A 26,166-nucleotide genomic window follows, 5' to 3' on the forward strand; every position below is an offset into this window, starting at 1 on the left:
AGTACAGTTGACCCTTGAAGAACACAGTGGTTAGGGATGCCAATCCCGTGCAGTGGAAAATCTACGTACTCTATCTCTGCCTCAAAAATGAAGGAATTGGGCTTCCCTGGTGGCACAGTGGTTGGGAGTCCTCCTGCTAATCCAGGGGACACGGGTTCGTGCCCCGGTCCGGGAGGATCCCACATGCCGCGGAGCGGCTGGGCCCGTGAGCCATGGCTGCTGAGCCTGCGCGTCCAGAGCCTGTGCTCCGCAATGGGAGAGGCCACAACAGTGAGAGGCCCGCGTACCGCAAAAAAAAAAAAAAAAAAAAGGAATTGATACATGACTCACCCAAGGGCAGGAAGCTGAAGCTGTTCTGTATAATCAGGACTCAAACCCTAGTTCTTTTGATTCTGCATATTGTGATCTCTAATTGAACACAAACTTCCTCCCACACTAAGTTAATTTAAATATCTGTAAAATGAAAATACAGGTACTCTATTTATTGAAAAAAAATCCAAATATAAGTGGACTCATGCAGTTCAAAACTGTTATTCAAGGGTCAACCATACATCCTTGCATAGAGGCTAAGGAGGTTATCCCAGGGCGCCTAGTAGACATTTCAGGAGTTCTATTTGGGTCCCCAGGAAACTGATGCACTAAAGAACCAATTCTTCCTCAGGGGGTTGAAATAAGATATCCACCACTTAGCAGACAAATTACTTCCTGGTCATTGATGGATAAGGTAGTCATATATCCTACCCAATGAGTTCAAAGGAGTAGTGACACGAAGTTTTGTTTTGGAGTGGGGAATAGTTCAATAAATTGCGGCCAGTGATCTCTCAACTGTCTTAAATAAGTACTCTAAAGAGGAATTTAGATCCTCTGCAGAGACAAAATAGCTGTTTTCTTTAGAGTCTTCTTTCTGAGGCCAAGGATCACAGGCATCCCAGCTCATTTCTCAAGAGTCACTTTCCACTGTGATTCCCTCCCAAAACACCAAGCCAAGTAGCAGGTATTCCCTTCAGTACTTAAGTCATAAAGACTGATTTTGTATCAATTTATCAGGAAGGAAACAAAGAGAAATTTACCTCTGGTTTGAGCCGCTCCCCACTTGTGGGTCTGATGTGGAGTCATCTGGCTGTGGCTACTGTACAGGTGTCTGATCAGAAGCCACCCAGTGAGCAAGTGCAGCATATGGGAAGGTTATTTTAAGCATGGTTCTGGAGAAATTCATTGTACTAATAAGCAACCCATTTTTGTTGGGAATCATGCAGAGTGATGGTGTATCAAAGACTAATGGATGGGCTTCCCTGGTGGCGCAGTGGTTGAGAGTCCGCCTGCCGATGCAGGGGACACGGGTTTGTGCCCCAGTCCGGGAGGATCCCACATGACGTGGAGCGGCTAGGCCCGTGAGCCACGGCCACTGAGCCTGCGCGTCCGGAGCCTGTGCTCCGCAACGGGAGAGGCCGTGATAGTGAGAGGCCCGCGCACCGCGATGAAGAGTGGCCCCCGCTTGCCACAACTAGAGAAAGCCCTTGCACAGAAACAAAGACCCGACAGAGCAAAAATAAATAAATTAATTAATAAACTCCTACCCCCAACATCTTCTTTAAAAAAAAAAAAAAGACTAATGGAACACATGAAAAATCTGTGATCGTAATACTTGTAGTAAACCCATGTGCTCAGAAAAATAAAGGTAAAGTTAAAAAGATTCATGAAGCAAAGCAAGCACATAGTAGGTCTGTCCCTCAAGGTGTGGCTAAGGGCAGCAGTTCATCTGGAGAGCTACATGCCGTAGGAAAATGGAAAAGCAACAATTAAGGGCAGAATCGTCCACTCATACTCTGGAACGGATATGACTCTAAAAACCGCCTCGCCTCGTGCTCCAGACCTCCTACAGTCTCCTCCCAATCTGTCCTTCAGCTTTATTTCCCACTACTCTGCTCCTGCCTGTCTACTCACCCCACCCTCCACCCCAGGCCCTAACTCTTAACCACTTTCCTCTCATCCCCAGCATCAGAATCATAACCTGCCATCCAAATCTCACTCGCTCTGTCTGGGCTAGCCAAGTCCCTCCTCCTCCAAGAAGATATCGCAGACCATTTCAGCCTCCAGATGTCTCATCCTCCTCTAAGTTTACAGAGCGGAAGTGCTAATCATTTGGCAAATAAACCTGTGCTGCCTTGGGGTTGTGCTTTTTACTTAGCTTTTAATGTGTCTAGGTCTTAGCTGACCAACCAGGTTCTTGCAGAAAGGATCTGACAAAGCATTTCATCTCCTACACGGCACCGCACAAAGCCAGCACTTCCTAAATGCATCCTGATGTTGTTGCTTAATTGCAACATAACAATGAAATATGAGGTCAAGAAAGTCAGTCTCTTGAGAGCAAAAACCAAGTCTTGCTGCTCTTAGATCCCAGCAGAAAGTTAGCACATGCAATGAAGTCTGATGAATGAAGAAGAGGCTAGAACTACAAGCAACTGGGAAAGGTCTGGGGGTGGAGATGGGAGAAATGGGTAAAGGAGTTAGAGATGGGAAGAAAAGATGGCAGCTGGGCCAGCCAGGGGGTACTGGCGTGTATTTTGGAGGGAAAAAGAGTCAAAGTGAAACTGGAAGGTGAAAACAACAGATGGAAGGGAGAAGGAGATTTGGAAGGCATGCTTCCAGAACAGAATGGGACCAAGTCATTTGTCATCTAACTCTTGTGTGTAGCAAATAAGTGAGGCAGTCTTGACACACAACTGTTTCACAGCAAAGAGACTAGAGGGGCAAAAAGAATAATCTTTATCTCTGCCATATTTATATTTTTCCCTTTGATGAGACAGAAAAGGACAAGAACTCAGAACATTTTAATATTCTGACTGGGTAAGAAAAAAAATAGGGCATATGCCCCTACAGAAAGAAGAGTCATCAGGGAGTATAACAGACTGAAAAGAGCTTATAAAGAATACAAATGGGAAATATAATTACAGGTCTTTAAGAAGGTAGAAAATTTAGGTAAAAGAAGACGGTACAAAAGAAGAGAACAACAAAACAAAAGGAGAATCACAAAAGACGTTCTTGAGGAATACAATAATTTAAAACTCAGCCATTGTAAATAGACATGGGTTCAAATATATAATGTCATCAATCCAATCCAATGTGAAAATAAAAGGGATCTGAGAAGTCTGACCCTGGAAAAGGGTAGTAGCAAAAGACATGGCGCAGAAGCATTTCCTACAAATTCAAAATCACCAGAGAATGCTGGTGCCAGCAGCACCAGAATAGCTTGGCTAGCGGTCACTAAGGCCAGTCTTCTCCCTTAAATCCCATGACATGGGGTCACTCTCCTTTCTGCCGCCACATTCTAGGTGGCCTGCCACCTGGCTCTCTTTCGCTCGCATGGTCAGGGAGCACTTAATTCTACTGCAAAAGTGATAGTTGTTACCTATTTATAGTCTCTCTTTCCCCATTGGAAGTAAACTCCAAGGGGGCAGAAAGCCTGTCTGAATTGGGCCTGACACAGAAAGAAACAGAGTGGTGGACGAGGCAATGGATAGAGGGATGCACTCTTTGCTTGTGTGAGACATTCCAAGATGAGGGGACATGGCTTTGCTTTTCAACAGAGACAAAAGTGGCAGCCTCAGAACCTATCACCTACAGGGGAGGGAGCTGGGGGAAGAATCACCCAGGAATGGAGGTGAAGGAGGAGGAATTTGCATGAAGGATAGTGTACTTAATAGAGAAGAAAGAGTAATGGTCAAGGCTGGATCCAGAAAGGAGGGTGCCTACCCCCCACCTCCATTTGTTCATTTCAAAGAAAACTCCCAAGAAGAAGGAGCCCCTGGCCGAATCTATTCCCCAGCGAACACATATTTACTATTTTTAAAGTTATTTTTTCAGTTGCTCATTGCACTCTTAGGCGGAGTCGTTAATGGCTTGGAATTTATTTTGCAGAGATGAAAATAAACTTTATCCACTTCCTCTGAAACTATCGCTCTCCACTCTCTTGCTACCTCTCTTCCCCTAGAATAAGCCCTTATTTCTCAACATCATCTTTAAAGCTTTACCCGCTGCCCAGTGCACCAGACATGTTGATCATGACTATGCAATTTATTATCCAAACCGGGACTCTTTTGAAAGTCAAAGGAGGCTCTATTTATAATTACATTGGTAGAGCAGGCATGCTGGGATAAATGGTCACCCTAAGGACACTGGCTGTGACCATGGGTCTGCAAAAGGGCAACCACTTGCCCAAATGCTCACATTTGAGAATCATCTGTACTAGGAAAAATATATCACATCTGTAACTGAATCCTTCCTTGCTACTCAAAGTGTGACCTGTGGACTAGCTGCACGGGCATCACCCAGGGGCTGGTTAGAAGTGCAGACACTTGGGCCCTACTCAAGGCCTACAGAACCAGAATCTGCATTTTAACAAGATTCCCCCAGGTGATTTGGCCTTGCATTTGCATTGAACAAGCCTATAAGGTGAGTATGAGCTGTCCTGAGGCCTGGATCACCTCTGGGCCTCCAGTTTGGCTTTCCCCGGGGTTCCTAAGCTCATGGCCTTAAAATTAACCCTCTATTACTTGAAATGACTTAAGTGACTCTCTGGTCCCTGAAACACAAAGGGCCTTCTCAAAGTCAGACCACCACATCTCGGGTATATCTCTCATTTCAGCCCCGCCCCTCACTCCACCCCACGCCCTAGGTTCACTCTGTGGATGTGATTGCCCAGGACAACCTGCCACCTTGTTCCTACACGCGGGCTTCTCTTTTTTCTCCGTGTAAGCCTTGTTTATCCCTATTCAAGCTTCTAGAGCTGTGCTGTCCAGTCAGGACAGTAGGCATTAGTCACCTGTAGTTATTGAGCTCTTGAAATACGGCTGGTCTGAATTGAGATGTGTTACCATGTAAAATATGCTGCAAATGTTGAAGAATGTAAAATATCTCAGAAATAATTTTTATATGTTGAAATGATAGTATCTTGGATATATTGGGTTAAAGTATTTTATTAAGATCGATTTCAACTTTTAAAAAAATGTGGCTACTAGAAAACTTGAGATGACACATGTGGCTCACATTATACAGTTGACCCTTTAACAAATGAGGGGGTCAGGGGTGCCCACCCTCCCCGCAGTTGAAAATCCATGTATAACTTAGAGTCAGCCCTCTGCATGTTCGTCGTTCCTCTATGTCTGCGGTTCCACATTGCAGGCTCAACCAACCTCAGACTGTGTAATACTGTGGTATTTACTATTAAAAAAAATCCCCATATAAGTGAACCTGCGAGGTTCAAACTCATATAGTTCAAGGATCAATTGTATTTCTCTGGATAGTGTGGTGCTAGAGAACAGGCTGTGGCCCCTACATTATACAGAAAGCTCCCAGAAAGCAGGCACCACGTCTCTTCCCTGCTCTGCGCCAAGCCTCTGTGACCAGTCCTCTGGAGGTAGGTGAGTGTCAGGGCTGGCTACACAAAGCCTTTCCAGGGCTCAGACTAGGGCTGCACAAGGTCATGAATGGTCCTGTCATGAAGATGCTTGCCCTCCAGGAGGATAGTGCATGCTTCTTGGCCCTGGTTAACAAAGGAAATCAGGGGAGAAAGCTTTCTCCTCTATTCTCCACACAAGGATTTCCCTCTGCAAGTAGTTCTCAGGATATTAATGCCACGTTTGAACATCACAAGGTTACCATTTACTGAGTGCCTACCATTTGTCAGTGCTGCGCTGATCTTTACACAACCCATGGGGCAGCCATTAGCATCAGTTTACGGAAAAGGAAATAAGGTTCGGAAAGGTTAATTTCCCCATAGTTAGAAATTAGTGGAGCTAAAATCCAAGACCGTTGCATAACACTGCCTTCTACACTTGACCATTAGGGGGTCAAAAGGCTCCATATACGAGTCATACCTTTAATTCCTGAAGCTCTGCTCTTTCCGAATAAGAAGCATAACTAAGAAGCAAAGCACAGAGAGCTGGCGAGAAGCAGGAGGGCTGCTGGATTCCCTTTGTAAGGGTTTGGGCTAGCCTGGCACCGTCAACAACTTATCCACGCATAAGGGACCAGAGTGGATCCTTCCAGGGCTATGGTCTATGGGGTAGTCCCAAACCACACATGGGCTGAAACTGGCCTTTGATGCAGAAGCAGAAAGTATACAGGGCCATTCACATTTAAAGGTACTGCAGCCTTCAGGTCATTCTCTACCTCCTAGGGTTAGAAGGCATAAAACATCTTCGATGATCTCCTCAAATTGAAACCAAAGGGGAGGGCGCAGGGTTGAGAGCCTTAGCCTTCTCTCATTTGCTATAGTTCTCCTGCCTTCTTTCTTTTCCTCTGCCCTGAGTACCATGATCTAATAGAAATTTTCCTGCTTAGTTGAGACATCAGATCTAACATCCTCACTGATGGGAACTAAAAAAAAAGAAAAAGGTTTCATACAACCTGGGTTTTATAAAGCTCTCCTGTACTCCTAACCCACTCCATTCCTTTACAATGGATCATAGAAAACAAGGGCTAGCCCAGGTTGTAGAGACCACTGAATTCTACAGAAACAGAGATCCAGAGTTTAAACTCTCACATTGACCGGCAAAAGTTGAGACCAGCACCTTGAACCTCTGATGCCCCGTTTCCCCAGCTCCAAATAGAAAATCAGAAAAGGGGTGTTATAGACTACATTTTTGTGTCCCCACCCAAATTCTTATGTTGAAGCCCTCAGTCCACACAGTGTCACTGTATTTGAAGACAGGGCCCGTGAGGAGGTGACAAAGGTTCAGTGAGGTCCTAAAGGTGGGGCCCTTAGAAGAAGAAGAAGAGACACGAGAGTTCCCTCTCTCCACCATGTGAGGACACAGCAAGAAGGCGGCTATCTGCAAGCCAGGAAAAGAGCCTTCACCAGAAACCATATCCTGCTGGACTGATCTTGAACTTCCAGCTTCCAGAACTGTGAGAAAATTCATTTCTGTTATTTAAGCCATACAGTCTGTGGTATTTTGTTATGGCAGCCTGGGCTGACTAATACAAGGGGATAAAGTAATTTTTATTTGTGGGCCTCAACTCAAAGTTTGGGCATTGAAAAGTGTATACTGTAGGGGAAAGCACAGCATCAGAACTGGCTGAGATGAGGGTCATTCAGAGAGTGACCAGGGGCCACCTTCCACGTGGAATGCCCCAGCCCACAGGTACCTGAAGGCCATTAAAAGGAATGAGTCAGTCAGTTAAAGAATTTGGGGAAAGCATCCAAACTATGCATATTCTATTCTGTGAAACAGCCTGTCTGTCCTTTCATGATGCAAGCAAACAGGAAAAACACTGGCCGAGGTACACCTTGCTCCCTTCTGGAACCTTCTCTGGCACACAGTGTTCTCTGAAAACCAGGTTGGGAGGATTGTTTTCTGAGAGAGGAGAAATGAGTCTGACCCTCTGGTTTATAAGCCCTTAGAAAGGCCTGGAAGGGTGGAGGGAACCTTGCCATATTTCTGAGGGTCTGACGAACCCACATGTCCTTTTAGACATCAGGGCTTTAAGCAGCAGCCAGTGGGCTGAACTGGAAATGTTCTCACCAGTGGAGTGCCTTCAGCATGTGGGAGATAACACCGGCAGCAAAAGGAACAGTTTTACTTATGGTCAAATGTTTTCCTGGAATTTTTAAAGTTAATAAACTTAACAGAATTTTATTTAAGTACAAAGGGAAAAAAAGGCAAAATAACTAATCAGTGTTAACACACTTGTATGTTTATCTCCTATATATTTTTCTGAGTTTTACAAAGTTTTTTATGATGGGCATGTACTACTTTATAATGATAATAAACACTGCTCATTCTCTAAATAGTTCAGTATCTAGCATGTGCCAGGAAGTTTTCTAGATGCTGGAGATACAGCAGTAAACAAGATAAAGTCCTTCCTTCTCCTAGAGCTTCCAGTTAGAGGTGGGGCTTGGGGGAGATAATCAAATGGGAGGCAGTGACAGTCCTAGAAGAAAAAGTTCGGGTAGAGTGAGAGGATGGAGAGTCCCGGGGATGAGGTGGTCAGAGAGGGTTCTCTAAGGAGGGGATGTCTGAGCAGAGACCTGAAGGAAGTGAGGGGCCGAGTCAGGGGCCGGGCTGCAGAAAGAGCTCTGCTTTACACAGAGAACAGCCGGGTGAAGGCCCTGAGGCTTTGCTCAAGGACAAGCAGAGGGCCAGTGTGACCACAGTGGAGCGAGCAGGGTGAGGAGTGGTAGGAGAAGGGTCTGGAGAGCCAGGCAGGAGCAGGATGCACTTTGTAAGGCCATGATGAGGAGTCTGGTACCAGTCTCAGTGTGAGGGGAAGTGAGGGGAAGGCTGGAGTAGAAAGGGAGGTGATGTGTAGTCTGACATTGTCTCCTGGGATGCCTCCCTTGTTCCAGGGACCACATTGCCCCCATCAGACTAACAGGTCCTGAGTTCCGGGATGGGGATACTTTCTCTTGTGCGTCCCTCTCTCAAGAGAGGGCTGAGGCAGGAGCTGCAGGCCTTGGGGAAACTGATGGCTCATTTCACCCCAGGGCTTTCACCTCTTGGGACTCACCTTCTACCGTCAACTCCACTGTCACCTGGCGGGCACCACGACCATTGGTGGCTTCACAGGTATACTTTCCCTTGTCTTCCTCACGGACAGCATGAATCACAAGGCTGAAAGTCCCCCGGGTACCACAATCCAGCAGGAAGCGGCCCCCACCGGCAATGGGTTGCCCGTTTCTGTGCCATGTCACCTGGGGCTCTGGGTAACCCCGGACCTTCAAGGAAAAGAAGAAAGGGTGAGAGCTTGTACATAAGGAGTACTTCCTATGTGGTAGGTATTGTTCTGGGTGCTTTACATGTATTAACCCTTTTAATCCTCATAACATCCCCTGCAACAAATACTATTTTCATCTCCATTTTGGAGACGAGGAGACTGAGACGCAGGGTTTTGGTAGATTTCTCAAGGTCCTGAAGGTAGCAAGTAACTGAGTCAGGCATCCTGGCTCCACAGCCCACCACACAAGTGTCTCTCAAGCCTGGATGCATGATTAGAATCACCAGGGGGAGATTTAAAGCAATACTAGTGCCCAGGTCCAACCTTGGACCAATTAAATCAGAACCCCAGGGGGTGGGGACTGAGCATGGGGATTCTAGAGCAGTGTTTCCTACTCTAACATGAATCACTTGTTAAAAATGCAGATTCTGCTTCTATAGGTTTGGGGTGGGCCTGAGATTCTGCAGTTCAGACAAGCTCTCAGATGATTCTGAGGCTGCTGGTCCCTAGAACTCACCTTGGGTAGCAAGGTTCTAGATCTGAGCTGCCCAGTATGGCAGCCACTAGCCACACATGGCAACTGAGCACTTGAAATGCGGCTGATCCTGAGTTGCACTGTAACTGCACTGTAAGTGTAAATTATATGTGGGGTTTTGAAGAGTTAGTATGAAAAGAGAATGTAAACTACCTCGATAATTTTAAAATACTGATTACATATTGAAAAGATAGTCATTTTGATATATTGGGTTAAATAAAATATATTGTTAAAACTAATTTCACTTGTTTCTCTTTACTTTTTTAATGTGGCTACTAGGAAAGGTACAGCTACATATATGCCTTGCTTGATGTTTCCATCAGGCGGTGCTGCCCTAGGCCACTCTTTCTCTACAAATAGTTAGCAGCTAACATCTGTTGAGTGCTAAGTGTTAAGCACTTTTCTAAATACTTAGCATATCTGAGCCTCACAGCAACTTGTTCAGAGAGAAGATATTTCCCCCAAGAGGGGAAAATGCAGAGAGAGACAAATTCCAAGAAATCACCTTGAGTTTCAGAGAAAGTTCCCCAAGGGCACTGAAACCCCTGAAACTCAACAGGCCCTTTGAAATGGACTCATCTTCGGAGGAGCAGGGCTCGGACTGGCCCATCAATGCACAGCCTAGAACCTGAACTGGGGGATTTTAGCACTGGAAATGCACAGAAGACACCACAGAAACCTCCTGAGAAAGAAACTGTTGGCGTTACAAATAGGTTGTAACAGTAGCTTTTATCCGCGTATCCACTCCAAGACAAGACAGCATAGATACAGATGAAGCCAAACCAAAATTCCCTGGATGACCTCAAATTACATTTACAAAGAAAGCCTTCAGTGACCTACAGCAATAATCCTCCTATACGCCCCAGCAAGGTCAGAGAGGATGCTTTATCAGCACGTGGGAGAAAGGCGAGGGGAGGTGGCTGTGCCCTCACGCCTCGCCATTGCAGCCTCACCAAGCATGTATCCTATCTCAGGGTGATGCTGTTGAAGGGGACTACGTGCATATTATAATGCCTATTATAATATGAAACAAAGTGTTAACAGCGATGGCCTCTAGGTCTCTCTTTTCCTTTTACTTAACTATAATTTTCTGATATTCCTGCAAATAACACCCCTGACCTTGGTAAAACAGAAAAAAATTTAAATGAAAATGTGTGTTCCTTTTTATATTCGTGTGCCTGTATAATGAATGTATAGCACAACCATTCATTAATCTGTGGAGCCCCTCAGGGTACTTAAATCTAGAAATGGAAATAAAAGTGGTACACAAAAACATTATGCATGTTTGAAGGTAGCAAATGACACATATCCGTATAAAACACATCACCTTGTGGCACTATCTTGGCACAAAGGTTCATGCCAAGGAATGTCAGAAAATCACTCTGTTAAAGCATTCTTTTTCTCTGTGAAGCATATTGTCAGGAAACAACTAAGGAAAGGAACTCTTTCCTACAGAAGGAAGCCCCTTGGGAGTCTGGTCATATAGTGAATCTGCGAATCATCATCTTCTCCTCCATCCTGTCAGGCAGAGCCAGCCTCACCTCCAGATGATCAGGTGGCCTTCTGTCAGCGTCAGAGAAAGGCAGGGCAGAACCCTGGGACTGGGAGGAGATGAATCATTAACTTCACCAAAGGCGTCCTTAGCATTCCTCGAGCAAGTACTCTGGCCCCCTGCAGCGGTGCCAACTCTGTGGCCAACAGGGCCTGAGGCGTCAATGTTTAACTGGGGACATTACAAGTGTCCCAGACCTCAGGGACACAGATCTCTCTTTCCCGTTCCATTTTCCTCTCATTTTCAATTTTTATTTATTTAATTTATCCTGGTTGCACCAGGCCTTAGTTGCAGCATGTGTGCTCCTGAATTGCAGCATGCATGTGAGATCTAGTTCCCTGACCAGGGATCGATTCCAAGTCCCCTGTGTTGGAGGGTGGGTTCTTAACCACTGCCCCACCAGGGAAGTCCCTCTCATATTCTACATACATATACATTCCCCTCCACCCCATACCAACAGATCCACCTCTGCAACACCCTTATATATTAAAATAAATATCCAGGGATTTTTAAACATGCTGAAATTGGTACCACTTAGAAAGCTGCGGTTTGCAATGGACTTTTGTACACCCTGCATCTGAAGCAAAGGCAGGAATTTCTATGACCTTTTTCCATTCCAAGGTCTGAATGATTTTCAGCTCCAATTCTTATCCTCCCAATATGGAAAAACTTGTCCAACCACTACCTAACGTTACCTAAAAATTACTCAACTTCAAGTAAACTCATTTTTATTGCCGGCCCACTATCCTGGGCTCCTGGGTGGGAAAAGAAGAGAAGCCTGGACTCACAACCATGGTTGTGTGACAGCAGCCCTGCCCTCCCTGGACGCCTTATCTGCCTTCATCACGGGCCTTCCACCAAGAAGCCACAGATGGGGGATTTTTTACAGCCCAGTCTAAGACCACAGTAAAAACCCAGTGATACTTTAGCTTTCAGAGGTCTTCCACATATAGAATCTTATTTGATTCTTGCAACACTACAAGGGAGGTGTCTTGGGTTGGGTTCCCAGGAAGCAGAACCTGAGATAGGGATTCAGGAACCCAGGTCTTAGTCAACAATCAGAGCAGCTGGGAATGGGTGTAGCAGCCCGGTGCAGGGGATCTGGGTGGGGTACCAAAATTGTCTGTGACAGCATGCAAGGCCAATCATATTATTAAGCCCAGAGAGCAAAGGAAAGAGGCCTGGAGAAGTGGATGATTTGCCAGCAGTAAACTGGCAGATCTGGGACCACAATTTCGGTCTTCAAGTTGAGTGGCTGTCTCTCTGTGCTTCACTGTAAATTCATTTTTTTTGGTGACATAAATATTATAGAATCCAAAGCATTAATAAGGGTCTATCTCTAATAGACCCTAAGCCTCCTCTAGGTTACAGCAATATCTGCTCCCCACTTTGGGAGAAAGCCAAAGAACTCACAAAAGTCATGGCCATCCCATAAGCAAGTCTTGGGCTGTTTCCCTGGAGTAACAGGAGGACAGTGCTATAGACTGAATGTGTCTCTCCAAAGTTCATGTCAAAATCCTAACCCTTAATGTGATTATATCGGGAGATGGGGACTTTGGGGTGATTAGGTCAGAAGGGTGGAACCCTCATGAATGGGGTTAGTGCCCTTACAAAAGAGATCCCAGAGAGCTTCCTCACCCCTTCTACCGTGTGAGTACACAGTGAGAAGCTGGCCAGCTATGAACCAGGAACTGGACCTCTCCAGACACTGAATCTGCTGGTGCTTTGATTTTGGACTTCCCAGCCTCCAAACACGTGAGAAATAAATTTCTGCTGTTGAAACCACCCCATCTGTGGTATTTCTGTTATAGCAGAAATACCCCAATGGTCTAAGATAGACAGGGATCGGGCTTCCCTGGTGGTGCAGTGGTTGAGAGTCTGCCTGCCAATGCAGGGGACACAGGTTCGTGCCCCGGTCCAGGAAGATCCCGCATGTCGCGGAGCAGCTGGGCCCGTGAGCCATGGCCGCTGAGTCTGCGCGTCCGGAGCCTGTGCTCCGCAACGGAAGAAGCCGCAACAGTGAGAGGCCCGCGTACCGCAAAAAAAAAAAAAAAAAAAAAAAAGATAGACAGGGATGGGTGCCATGCACACGCCCAAGACACGCTTAGGAAAGTCCATGTGGAACAGAGAAGACAGTGTAAGAGCCAGGCCTGAGTCCTGGGTCTTACTTGTCTTCCTAGCTTCTTCAGGTTGTAATTCCTTCCTTTCATTGAAGAGAAAACAGCTCTTGATAGCTCAGGCTCCTTCCATTCCTGAAATAGTCTGGATCTAAATAGTGACCCACTTAGCTTCTGGGGGAAGATTCTTTCCTCTCCCTCCAGTCTACCCTGGGCCCCAGCCCACAGCCTTAATACTCTCTAATCCTCCATAAGGGAAAATCAAGTGACCACAAGGAAAAAGGCTTGTGAACATGAGTGGGCAGCCCTGACTTGTCACCATAATGAGTTTTTGGAAATGGCCCCAAAGAGGGTCATTCTAAGGAGAATCATATTTTTGCCACAGTAAACCACATTTAATTGGAGGTTGTGTTCTTGAACAAAAGCCTGGGATCAAATAAATAAAGGGCATAGCCGACAATCTGTCATACAAATAAAGATATAGTAACCATAACCCCTATAATAATTTAAAATAGTAAAACTGTGCTCCAGTGCCATAAAATGTCCCCAAGAGCCTTTACGGCCTCAAAAGGCCTTTAAAAGGAATGGGGGCTCATTCTGTGTGTGTTGGATGGTGAGGCGAAAGCTGGGCTGCAGGCGGGCAGCTGCTTGCTGCCACGTCACACCAGCCGGCCGTGCTGGAGAGTTTTTCAGAACCTGGTGCTGTCTCAAGATCTGCTTAATGATTGAAAGTGAAACATTCTTAAGGGCACTGTCTCTTCATTTTTCTCTGATGTGTGTGAAGGGCTTGCAGTTAATTCCAGTTTGCCCAGGACAGGCTACCAGAGCATAAGCCCAGAACAGGGCCAGGTTCTCTGGCCTCCACAACCCCTACAAGATTCAGAGCAACACACCTGCCTTCTCAGCTCGGTGAGTGGTAGAAAGGGCGTGATTTTGCTGTTTTTGATGATCTCCTGCACGTCTTTTGTTCCTGGGTGGGCCTGTCTCTGTTTGCACAATGCAAGCCCACACAGCTGCAGTGCAGAGCTGGGCAGGACATGAAACTGAGACTCTGCCCACACTGGGGACCGAGGGAGACCAAAACGAGTGAAACCAGGATTACCCTAAGGCCAGGGTGAAAGGAGATGGCCCGGCAGGACACTGGGGAGTTGGGAAGATACACAAAGAAGACGTGAGCAGTGAGCTGAGAAGTCCTTGGGGCTGGGAACAATAGATGGAGGGGCTGTCAATAAGCATTTCTTTGAAACCTGCTCAGTAACTGAATCGATGATGGGAAAAGCTGAGCCTGAAGAATGGGAAATTAAGGAAACCTGCTGGACAGGTGCCCCACCTCATTCCCCGCAAGCTGGACAAAGCTGATTCTGCAACACAACTGTCTCCATGCTTCCTATGATTGCCGGCCTGTCTGTAGCACATCACTCTGAAACTCTTCCCCTGTTTCAAGGCAGCTTCTTCTATAATAAAGAAATTCTCCTATGATAAATGACTAGAACAGGGCTGGTGATTTAAAAAGTGAAAAATAATAGGAAGTTAATCAGTGATGCTGAGGAATGTGTTGAAGAAGAATTCTCTGCCCCATCTCCAAGTATAAGCTCACCCAGATAATAAATGGACATGGATGCACAGAAAGGAGAATTAAAACATTAACACCCCCAGCAAATCAGAGCACAGAAAATGCCTATGAAACTTACATCATGGGTATATCACGAGAGTGGAGAGTGAAGGGTGAGCCATGGGCATGGCATGACCGAGCTTAGCGGCCTGGGTCTGTGTCAGCAACTGGCACACGGCCCATTGGACAGGCGGAACTTAATTAAGGCTTTGAATAATCCCGTTGACCAACAGTCAAAAACCTTAACTGAACCCACAGAACCCATCAGGAAGAGATCATACCAGCTAAAAACAGCGATTAGTGAGAGGCTTAAACTGCTGGATGCTCCCTGCCCTTAAGTTCAAGTTGTGAAACAGCGAGGACCAAAGCAGTTCCATGAAAAACAAAAGCAGAATGCAGAGAATCATTCCTCAAACTGGCCCAGAGAATGCCACCTGGGTCATCAGGGAAAGATGCTGAAAGTCTCTATCTGTGATCAGCCACTCTCATTTTCTTTTCTTTTCTTTTTTTTTTAACATTCTTTTTCATATTCTTTTCCATTATGGTTTATTATAGGATATTGAATATAGTTCCCTGTGCTATACAGTAGGACCTTGTGGTTTATCCATCCTATATATAACAGTTTGCATCTGCTAATCCCAAACTCCCAATCCATCCCTCCCCCACCCCTCCTTCCACTTGGCAGCTACAAGTCTGTTCTCTAATGTCTGTGAGTCTGTTTCTGTTTCACAGATAAGTTTGTTTGTGTCATATTTTAGATTCCACATATAAGTGATAGCATATGGTATTTGTCTTTCTCTTTCTGACTTACTTCTCTTAGCATGATAACTTCTAGGTCCACCCATGTAGATGCAAATGGCATTATTTCATTATTTTTACGGCTGAGTGATATTCCATTGTGTATATATACCGCATCTTCTTTATCCATTCATCTGTCCATGGACATTTAGGTTGTTTCCATGTCTTGGGTATTTTAAATAATACTGCTATGAACATTGTGGTGCATGTATCTTTTCAAATTAGTGTTTTGTCCAGATGTATGCCCAGGAATGGGATTGCTGGATTATATGGCAACTTGATTTTTAGTTTTTTGCACTCTCAATTTCTAGGGCAAGTTTTCTTTTCCTCTGGCCCAAGACACAGACAACCCCATATTCCTACATCTGCCAGACTGAGAACATCCTGTTTCTCCCACAGAGAGTACGAGACAGGCTATAGCTTGGCAGTCTTGGGTTATACCTCAGGCCCTTTTGAATGTTTCAAACAGAAAGCTTGATTTCCTTTTATCTAGCTCACCTTATCAATGCACGCAACTTTTTGATTCCCTTTCTTTTTTTTTTAAATTTATTTATTTATTTTATTTTTGTTGTATCCTTGTTGCTGTGCAGGCTTTCTCTAGTTGCGGTCAGCTGGGGCGACTCTTTGTTGCAGTGCGTGGGCTTCTCATTGCAGTGGCTTCTCTTGTTGTGGAGCATGGGCTCTAGGCGTGCAGGCTTCAGTAGTTGTGGCATGTGGTCTCATTAGCTGTGGCTCACGGGCTCAGTAGCTGTGGCTCATGGGCTCTAGAGCACAGGCTCAGTAGTTGTGGCGCACGGGCTTAGTTACTCCACGGCATGTGGGATCTTCCTGGACCAGGGCTCGAACCCATGTCCCCTGCATTGGCAGGCAGATTCTTAGCCACTGTGCCACCAGGAAAGCCCCTGATTCCTTTTCAATGACACAAGCACCTAAAATTCTGAAGCAGTCCAACAAAGAAATAGAATTCTAAGTGTAATAGGGAAACTCTCACATTGATGTTTTCCTAGTTTTTCCAAATTCAGAGTTTTCCTATAAAAATAAGTGTTCTTCTGTTTGAACTCTAGTCCTTGTGGGATGGCTGTGGGATTCCAGCCTTAGTGCAAACCTCTCTACTCAAAGCCCTGAGTTCTGGCTTTACCCCCATCACGATGGTGTCCAAGGACATGGCATCTCCAGCTGGTGAAGCTAGCCTGGGAGGTCACTCTCCAGTTTCTACTGCCAAGTTAAGATATACTCTCAAATATATTAAAATATTAATAAGAGGCGTGTGGTATCATAGAAGTTTAACAAATTAGTGCTGTGGCTTGGTTTTGTTTGATTTGCTCAGGATCTCCTGCCTACCTTTCCCAGTGTAAGCTACTCCTTTGAGGGAGCAGACTCACTCCTCTACCCACCGCAGGTGAGTCTGGTGGAGATGCATTAGGCAGCTGCCTCCTGGCCAAAACGCTCAGACTTCCAAAATGAGCATGATCCACGTCAGCCAATCAGAGCTCTTCCCTGCAATTTCAATTAGAATAAAGGGAGACCAAACTGTCTCTTCATAGGGACCCCAAGCTGGGAAGATGTAAGCCTGAAGCTATCTGTCCACAGCCATATTTTCCCATCCCTGCCCCCTGTTTTCTTGCCTCCACCTAAGGGAAGGAAGCCATGTGCAAAATAAGACATCACATACACAGTGAAGAAGAGAAGAGATGGAGGCACAGCCTGGCAGAGCTATGGCAGACCCGGGATCCACTCAGTCATATGAGACAATACATGTCTTTCACTTAACCCATGGAGTTGGTTTGTCACTTGCAAACAAGAGTCCTGACTAATTCAGGAAGGAATATGGCATCTGGAATCAGACAGACCTGTGTTGGATGCTGGCTGCACCAAGCAACAGTTGCCTGACTTTGGGCACGTTACTTATCTGACCCTCAGTTTATACAACTGTAAGATGGGATGATATCTGTATCCACTTCCATGGACAAGTTTCTGACCAAATGAGATAGCATGTGTACAACAGTATATTAACAAATTCGAAAGGTTAGATCTTCTGTCTCTTCTTCAAAGTCAGTAATTCCTTATAATAAGTTACCTTAGAATCCATTCGGCTCCCAGCTTTAACAGCATGAAGCTGTATTTCTGCCCTAAGAAATACCGCTACTTTGTGAACTTCTGGGCTTGCTGAGCCTCATCTTACACAGCTCGAATTCTTATAGACAACTTCGAGGCATCACACCCTTAATTAGATAAAAACCTAACCCTTTAAACTGAAAACACCTTCTGCCTTAGCTGAATTGGCTTATTATTTTTATTTAAAGAGCAAACCCCTTTTGAAAAGTGATCATTGATTTTATGTAACATCACAAAGCACATTTTAAAACAAATATCCACTCTATAGTTTTGTCTGCACCATCATTCCACTCCTGTAATACCACGTGCAACTCTGAGACAGAGACCATCCCCTTGATTTCTGCCTCACTGACTTATGCAGCCCTGGAATTTCAAGGGCATGGGCAAGTTTCAGGAAGGAAATAAATCTGGGGTAATAAATCTGAAGTTTCCGGCCAGTCATGGTTGGATCTGGGTAGACAGAGACATACCTCACTGGCAGAAGAGATGGAGCACAGGGCTCCTCCCCAAATAACGCACAGCCCACTTGGCAATGGCTCACGACCCCTCAAACAGCACAGGCCAGATGCCACAAGACTCAAAAACTGGCCACAGATTGTACTGGGAAGGTCCTGGCCTATGAGGACTCTCAAAGAATATGAGGCGATTCTGTTTAAAAGCAAAGGTGGGCCAAAGCGACCAGAGGGTCCCAACAACCTGAGAACATCTCGGCTTGGCCCCCTTGGCTTAAATGGGCTCCCCTGGCAGCCGCTGACCACCCGTTCCGCACGCACATCATCGCACAAAGCCTGCATTCCGCTTGGACTCGCCCAGGTGGCCGCCTGTGAGGGAGGTGGGGGAGCAGGTGGGGCTTTGGCAGCAGGACCTTGCGGGCTGCCTGCATCCGTATGGCCAGGAGGGGGTCTCTGTGATGCTGTCAGAAAATACCTGGCACAAAGGGTAGAATGCAGCTGTGTGAGTTTGCTACTCTAGGGCAGAATGTCCTCCCCAGGCCCTGCTGCTCAAAGGTACCCTGATCTGCATGGAGAATCACGCCAGATAAGGAATCGAAAGCTGCTCCCTGGGCAACGTCAGTGTCTGACTGTCCACTGGGCTGAAAAACACAATCAAACATGCTGTCTTAAACTGTTTTCACTCTCACCAAGACAGGTACATGGTCAAAATGTACATTAAGTCATTAAAAAAAAAAAAAAAAAAAAAAAAAAAAAGCAGGCCCCTGCTCTACCCCTCCCACCCCCCATTTCCACTTCCTTCAAGTCTTTTAGCCATTTCTTTGGGTATTTTTTTTCCCTGTATTTCTAAATAACAGCCTTACACAACTACTTATTTTATTCTTTTTAATTTTAGACTTTATTTCTTAACATCTCTATATGGAATATGAGCTTTCAGCTCTCAAATCTTCCCCCACATAAACCCTTCCCCCCACCCCCCCAATAACCACATCTGAATTTTTATTAAGCCAGTGTGTTAGTGTTGCTTCACTTTAACTTTGCTCATTGCCAAGCTACACAGTATATTACAATTACATTTTTCCCGGAGTCAATACCTGCCATACTTTTGGTTTGATTCGTTTTTTAAGAACCCAACTTCTCAAGAGAACTATAAAATTCTTCTCAGCAATGGTCAAATGCATCAGATAATGAATTCATCAGTGGCATTTATGTTTTTCTTCTTTGGAGAGACCCCTTCTGGAATCTTCTGTCATTGTCCTCCAATCTAAACTCGATGCTGTCCAGGTCTGACACACAGTGGTCCAAGGACTTTCAGTCACCCATCCTCTTTAATCATCCACTTTGGTTAAACATGTCCCCTTCCAGTGGTTTCTTAAGGACAATTTAACCTTTCTTAAGGTTAAATTTTTAAACCTGGCATTTCCAAAAGTGTCAATATTCTACTTTATACTCAATTTACAGTTTATCTAGGAAAGGAATTAGAGCAGAAAATCTTTGTCTCTTCAGAATTTTGAAGGTATTGCTTCACGGCATTTGCAGGCAATGATTCTGGCATCCAGTGTTGCTGTGAGAGGTATAACGCCAAGGCGGTCCTTCCTCTATGACCTGGTATGTGGTGTGTGGTGTGTGGTGTGCGTGTGCATGTGTGTGTGTGTTTTCATTCCAAACTTCTAGAATCTTCTCTTTATCCCTGACAGTCTAGAGTTCCACGACGATTTGCTTTGGTGTGGGTCTTAGTTCACTCATTGTATTGGACCCTTGGTAATAGGTCTTTTCATTATTGGCAATGCATATCTTTCAATTTTGAGGAATTTTTGTGTTTTGACAATTCTCTCTCTACTGTTTTTTACTATGTTCTCTTTATAGAATTCCCGAGTTGGATATTAGCCCTACTAGACTGACCCTTTATATTTCTTTTCTTTTCTCATTTATTTTCCCCCTCTTTTTGTTCTCTCTGGGAGATTTCCTTGACTTTATCTTCCAGCCAGTCTATTGAAGTTAATATTTTAGCTATCATTAATTTTTTTTTAAATCTTCTTTCTCAGTTTTTCAAAACTGCTTTGAATAAACTCCTCTTCTTGTTTAATGGAAGCAACATCTTATCTCTGTGGTGAGATGAAATGTCTTCAAAGTCTTCTGTAGTCTTCTGTTCCTACTTGGTTCCTTTTCTGGTTCTTTTTGTCTCTTTCATAACAGACGCTTCCCTTGAACAGCTGATGGTCCTTCACTGACTCTTCATGCATGTGAGTGAAGAAATTAAAAGCTCTGTGCACACAAGTGGGGCCTTATCAATTTGTTGGATCTCCCAGTAGTGTGAATGGGTAAAAACTCTCAACTATCCATATCTGTGGATCTTGTTTCTTGAGATGATCAGTTTTCACAAAGAGAAAATCTTCTGATTCCCTGCTTAGGTGGTGGTGGTTTGGACACAGTAATTAAGTCTGTCTACCAGCATTTGGGACTCTGACTGAGGGAAGGCCTTGAGGGGTCTCATCTCATGTGGTGACTTTCACTTAGCCCCTTGCCCTTTCGAGTACAACACCTCACCCTGCCTGCAGCTGTGCCTTGTGCCCAGGAGTTGAGATTGAGAGTTGGTCAAGTTCAGTCTGTCCTCAGAGAACCTTCGATCTTTCAGGTGGAGGGGAGGAGCAGTGGCCCAGCACATGGAGTGTGGAAGGGGACTGGGGACCTTAACTGCTCCTTATTACATGTTTTTTTTGTTTTTTTTTTGCGGTACGCGGGCCTCTCACCGCTGTGGCCCCTCCCGCTGCAGAGCACAGGCTCGGGATGCACAGGCTCAGCGGCCATGGCTCACGGGCCTAGCCGCTCCGCGGCATGTGGGATCTTCCCGGACCGGGGCACGAACCTGCGTCCCCTGCATCGGCAGGCGGACTCCCAACCACTGCGCCACCAGGGAAGCCCACCTCCTTATTACACTTTTAACCAATCCTCCAGTTTTCAGCTTCATTCCACAACCCAGGCTTTCAAAATACATGGTGCCTCCCACTTCTCAGCCTCTTTCGGAATTCTTTTGGCACAGGCAGGCTTACTTTTCCTTATTTCCCACTCCCTAGCCACAGGCACAGCACAACACAGAAAACTAAAACCCATCAGCCAATCACCTATTCATTTTCCATCATCCATCAATTCGTTGACATGGCTCATCAGCTGTTGTCTCTCTCTCATTCTTTTTGTCCCCACAGATTAATGTTTTCATTTTCTTTTAATAAAAACTCATTTTAAGGATGGTTATCATAAAAACAACAACAACAACAACAAAACAGAAAATAAGCAAGGATGTGGAGAAACTGGAATCCCTGTGTACTGCTGGTGAGAATATAGAATGGTATAGCTGCTATGGAAAACAGTATGGTTGTTCCCCCCAAAATTAAAAATAGAATTACCATACAATCCAGCAATTCCACTTCTGGGTATAAACCCAAAAGAACTGAAAGGAGGGACATGAACAGATATTTGTACACCCGTATTCACAGCAGCACTATTCACATAGCCAAGAGGCGGAAGCACTCCAAGTGTCCATAAATGGATGCCTGGATAAACAAAATGTGATATATACATAAAATGAAATATTATTCAGCCTTAAAAAGGAAGGAAATCGTGACACATGCTACAACATGGATGAACCTGGAGGACACTGAGCTGAGTGAAATAAGCCAGTCACAGAAGGACAAACACTTAGATGATTCCACTTAGATGAGGACCTAGTGTGATGAAATTCATGGAGACAGAAAATAGAATGGTAGTTGCCAGGGCTGGGAGGAGGCGTGAAATGGGGAGTTAGTGTTTAATAGGTACAGAATTTCCATTTTGTAAGATGGAAAAAGTTTGGGAAATGGGTGGTTGTGTTAGTTGCACACCATTTGAATGTATTTAATACCACTGAACTGTACGTACACTTAAACATGGTTAAAATGGTCAATTTTCTGCTATGTGTATTTTACACAATAAAAAAAATCAGTGAGTCATACATATGTGGATCTATTTTTGAACTCTGTTTGTTTCAATTAACTGTATGTTTACCCCTTTGCCAAATACTACACTGCCTTTGGTACAATAGCTTTATGTTAGGTATTAAAAATCAAGAAATAAAAGTTTGAAAACATGTAAATCAGACCAAAGTCACTCCTCTATTTAAAAAATTTCCAATGGTTTCTCACTGTACTAAGAATAAAACCCAATTACCATGGCTTACAGGGCCCTGTGTGCCCTGGCCCCTGCCTATTTCTCTCCCCGCTCCATCCTTGCCCACTGTACCCCTGCCACACAGGTCTTCTCTCGATGGCAGGAAATAAGATGAAGACAACTGGTACTCTACCCTGGAGTGGGTCCCCACCTGCGGGATGACAGGGGCACGCAATCGGCCAGAGCACGCACAGTCAGTGCCGCAGAAGAGGCGTGGACGGAGGACTGAAGGAGCGCATGGAGGATGGGGGGAGCCCCATGGTGGCACTGCTGCTGTGAGCTGAGCAGGACTCCGGGGGCCACCTCCCAATACAGCGTCAGCCCCAGGGAGCTGGGGTGGGGTGGCGGATGGAGCTGGGTAGGTGAGAAGCAGCCACTCAAGTTTGACTAGGCAGGAGATGGTTCCCAGTAGCTCTGCCAGCCTTGCGGCAGCCCCTCAGGGTCCCCACCCTGGGATGGGCTCAAGGAGAGGTGAGCGGAGATGGATCCCAGGCCAGGGCAGTGGGAGCACAGCCTGGGAGGAGCCCTGGGGCTCATTCTCCTCCTCCAATCTCCCTCCACAAACATCCCAGTGTCATCCAGGCAGTGCTCCACAGCTACTTCTGCCTGATTCATTGGTCCTGCCAACTGAGTTGCATGCAGTGCAGCTCTTGCACAAGCTGTTGTTCAGGAATTTTAGGGCAGGGCCCCAGGGGACACAGGAAAGAGAGCAGAAACAAATGCCAGGACCCTCACAGAAGGTCCCATTGTGAACAAGCCTGTGCGTGGTGGTGGCATGGGTGGCAGGGAACGCCGAAGGGGTTTGAGTCCTAGTTTGAAACACACATTTAAAGCAGATTTAGACTTCCCAGTCCGAACCACTGCTATTTCTTTTCTGAAGAAGCATCTGGAAAAATGGAGGGAAAAGCTGCCCAGTTATTTAGTAAAAACAAAACCCAAACTTTCCTTTCCCCCCTCCTGCCAATGTCCCTTTAAAGTATGTGATCCTCAGGGATCCACGGGGGCTGGGGCCCAGCTATAATCACTGGCTTGAAGGCTAGGATACCTCCCCAGCCCCCAAAGCTGTGTGCTCAGGGTCAGTGGAGCCTGCTTCTGCTTGACCAACACATGGCTGGTCGAGAGGTATCAAAACCAGCCCATTTCCCAGACTGCTACAAGAGAAGCTTGAGGGTTTCCTGTGTTGGGAGCTTTGTAGCCCAAATAGCCCTTCTCCCCATGTCCTAGAATATCCCTAGTGAAAGGAGGAGGGTAAACAGTCTGCAAAAAGCCTGGGCATGCGTTTTCCTTTCTAATCACAGAGTACTGTAAGAAATTCGATAGGTGCCACTGTTAGAGCATCAGCGTCGGGGGAGCCTGTAGGCTGGGCTTGGCCACGGCCTCAGTGTGGGTGACTGCTCAGACCACCCAGCTCAGAGGATTCCAGGTGCAGTCCATGAAGCTGCTAAACATGAGTGGATGTGCTGGCAGGCACCGGGGTCACCTTAATAAGTTAGGTCTTTACTGACTTAGAGCAAGTCGGCTACAGACAACTCCAGGCCTCAGGAACAGGGAAGAGGTAAGAATGGGTTTGCCAGTCCCTGGGGGAGTGGCAGGAAGTGGCAGGGAGAAGCAATATACGGGCAAGAATGGTGCCTCTGGGGTGCCTTCAGGGAAGAGGGCTGCTGAAAAGATGGCTTGGTTCATACTTTGTGTTGCAAAAAGGGTCAGCTTCAGGTTGGGTACTAAAGGGTCTGTAAACTTCTTGTGCCCCTAAGAATCCACTTGAGCCTAGAAAAGCTTAACTCTCTCCACTGCCACCACTCTCACATTCTCAGGGAGACCCTAGCCTCTGGGAATTCTGGTAACACTTTCTGCCTCTCACTCGACACCTTCCCATGGTAGCTGCTTCACCGACACTGGGGCCCACTGTAGCCTGAGCAGGACAGGGAATTCCTGGTCCAGATCCCAAGGGGAGGCAGGCCAGTCTGCAGCCCAGAAGGAAGGTGCACGCCTGGGGTCCAGAGCCCATCACTCTCAGTGACAGGAGGGAAGCGTGAGAGCAGTGTTTATTCCAAAGCCGTTTTCTGTCAAGAGCCTCTCAGCTGGGTCCAGGGCCGGGGCCCCATTTCCAAGGTTGGTGTTTTTCCCTTACTTCTGCTGGACAGGGAGAAGTGGAAAAAACCAGCACTGCCTTGGCCCTCAGCTTCTTTGGAGCTGATTTTGCTCCCACTGGCAGGGTCTGCCCCCGGAGCAGACATGCAAACCACAAATGCAGGCCACAGCAGCGTCAGAGTCCTCAGCTCCGCTCCCCAGCTGGGTCACCAGACCCGCGTGACTCACCCAGGCAAAGATCCGACACCACTCAGGGCTCAGGCCACTGCTGCTCCTGCCCTCACCCCACACCTAGGCCATAGAGGGCCTACTTCTCTAAATATACCTGTAGTCTGCGTACTGGGGACAGTGCTCCCTCTCTAAAAAGATAGTACTTATTTTTAAAGCTGAAAAGAAATATCCTGCAGCCAGGGCTAAATGCCAGTACAACCAATTCTCAGTTATTTCCCTGCTGCAAAGCTCTATTGCTATTTGTCTACAGGATGTGTCCTACATCAGATTTATCCTCCTAATTTTGTCCTTTTAAAAAACGCTCACCATATACCATTAGGTGAACATGATAGATACCTTAGAGACGTGTGGCTAGTGGGACCAAGAGAGGAACAGCTCCAAGACACCACACCCTCCCCCTCTCTGTCCCCTCCTCCAGAATCACTCACTCCCCGCTAGAGAGTCTCCCCAATTATCCAGCGCCCTCTGATCTCTCTCACCGCCCAGCTTTCAGAACTTACACTATTCTCTAAAGTGACCGCATTTTAAAAACAAGCAGACATTTATCTGTTTAAAATCAGGCCTGTTCCAGAAAATCTGGGCCAAACTCATCACCATTACATCACCTTTCATATTTCTTTCTGCCCTACAGCAAGCACAGTGACCATACTTTCCATATAAAATCAGGACACATTATCTGACAAGAGATTCATGGGCAACCTCCAGGTGCAAGGAGGAGTTGGTGTTATAAAGTCTCAACATCAAAACACTGGAACTCCAAGAATATTTGGATGACTTTACTGGAAAAAATGAGAATATTTTGAATCAGAATGGCTGACAACAATCTGAGATGTCAGCACCTATGCCAGTAACACGGGTTATGCTTTTTTTTTTTTTCTGTACATGAATGCCTACATCTGCTTTATTCATAATAGCCCAAGCTGGAAACAACCAACTATCCATTACACAGCTTATGCTTTTGTTTATTCCAGGCAATTCAGCATAACTCCCTACAAGGCTGTGAGTTACCTAAGAGGGGGAACTAGACATGTTATCTATTTTGAAGGTCTCTCCATGTCCAGCAGGACTACTAAATCCACTACTGAGTGGACGGTTGACTGATGTCTCTCCTCTCCCATCTTTATGTCCCAGCTCAACTATCATTTCAGAAACACCTTTCTTGATGTCCCAGACTAGGTCATGCTGTTATGCTTTCAGGGCACCCCATGTTCTTTCTTCAGTGGGTTTCATCAGAGTTCATAATTCATCTATATTTAGTTATTCTTGCCTGTCTCATAGCACTAGACCATGACTGCTTGTGGAAAGAACTACAGAGGTTTGGCTCATCAGCGAATCACCAACTCCTTGGCATGCAGTAGGTGATCAACCAGTATTTTTACATTAATGACCTGGTCTCTCTGGTAAGTCCCAGGACTTCATATTTCTCCTTTGCACCAACGTTTTTATTAATTACTTGAACGAAGACTGCAAAGCTGCTCATGAGAACTAGAGTTAGCATCAATACTGGGGGCACATAGGCTAACAGAATCAACATGCTAAAAGAACAAATGTCCAAATAAACAGAAAGTTAGCAGAAAACAAGTACTGTGAAGGTTCTAAATCATCAGCTAGACAAAATCAGAGGGGCAGGGGCAGCTCATGTGTAAAAGGAGCTGGCAAGAGTCTCCTAAACTTCATTCAGTCTGAAGCTATGTTACAGAGCATGGTGTGTGAACAAGGAGAGGGCAGCCGCATGCTGCCTG

At 45.8% G+C, this 26,166-nt stretch overlaps 1 protein-coding gene across 5 annotated transcripts in view; it reads right to left on the reverse strand.

Annotated features, from left to right (window-relative positions):
* MYLK (myosin light chain kinase) overlaps nt 1–26,166 on the reverse strand; it is a gene marked incomplete at its 5' end in the record, with an annotated part of 274,919 nt that overhangs the window by 125,964 nt on the left and 122,789 nt on the right. For all 5 annotated transcript variants that reach the window (XM_079704502.1, XM_079704499.1, XM_079704501.1 and 2 more), the window contains one exon: nt 8,512–8,719. In XM_079704502.1, coding sequence (XP_079560628.1) covers nt 8,512–8,719 — 208 coding nt within the window. The remainder of the gene's footprint in view (nt 1–8,511; nt 8,720–26,166) is intronic.

This window comes from Hyperoodon ampullatus, assembly GCF_949752795.1.
Source record: "Hyperoodon ampullatus genome assembly, chromosome: 5".
Classification (NCBI taxonomy): domain Eukaryota; kingdom Metazoa; phylum Chordata; class Mammalia; order Artiodactyla; family Ziphiidae; genus Hyperoodon; species Hyperoodon ampullatus.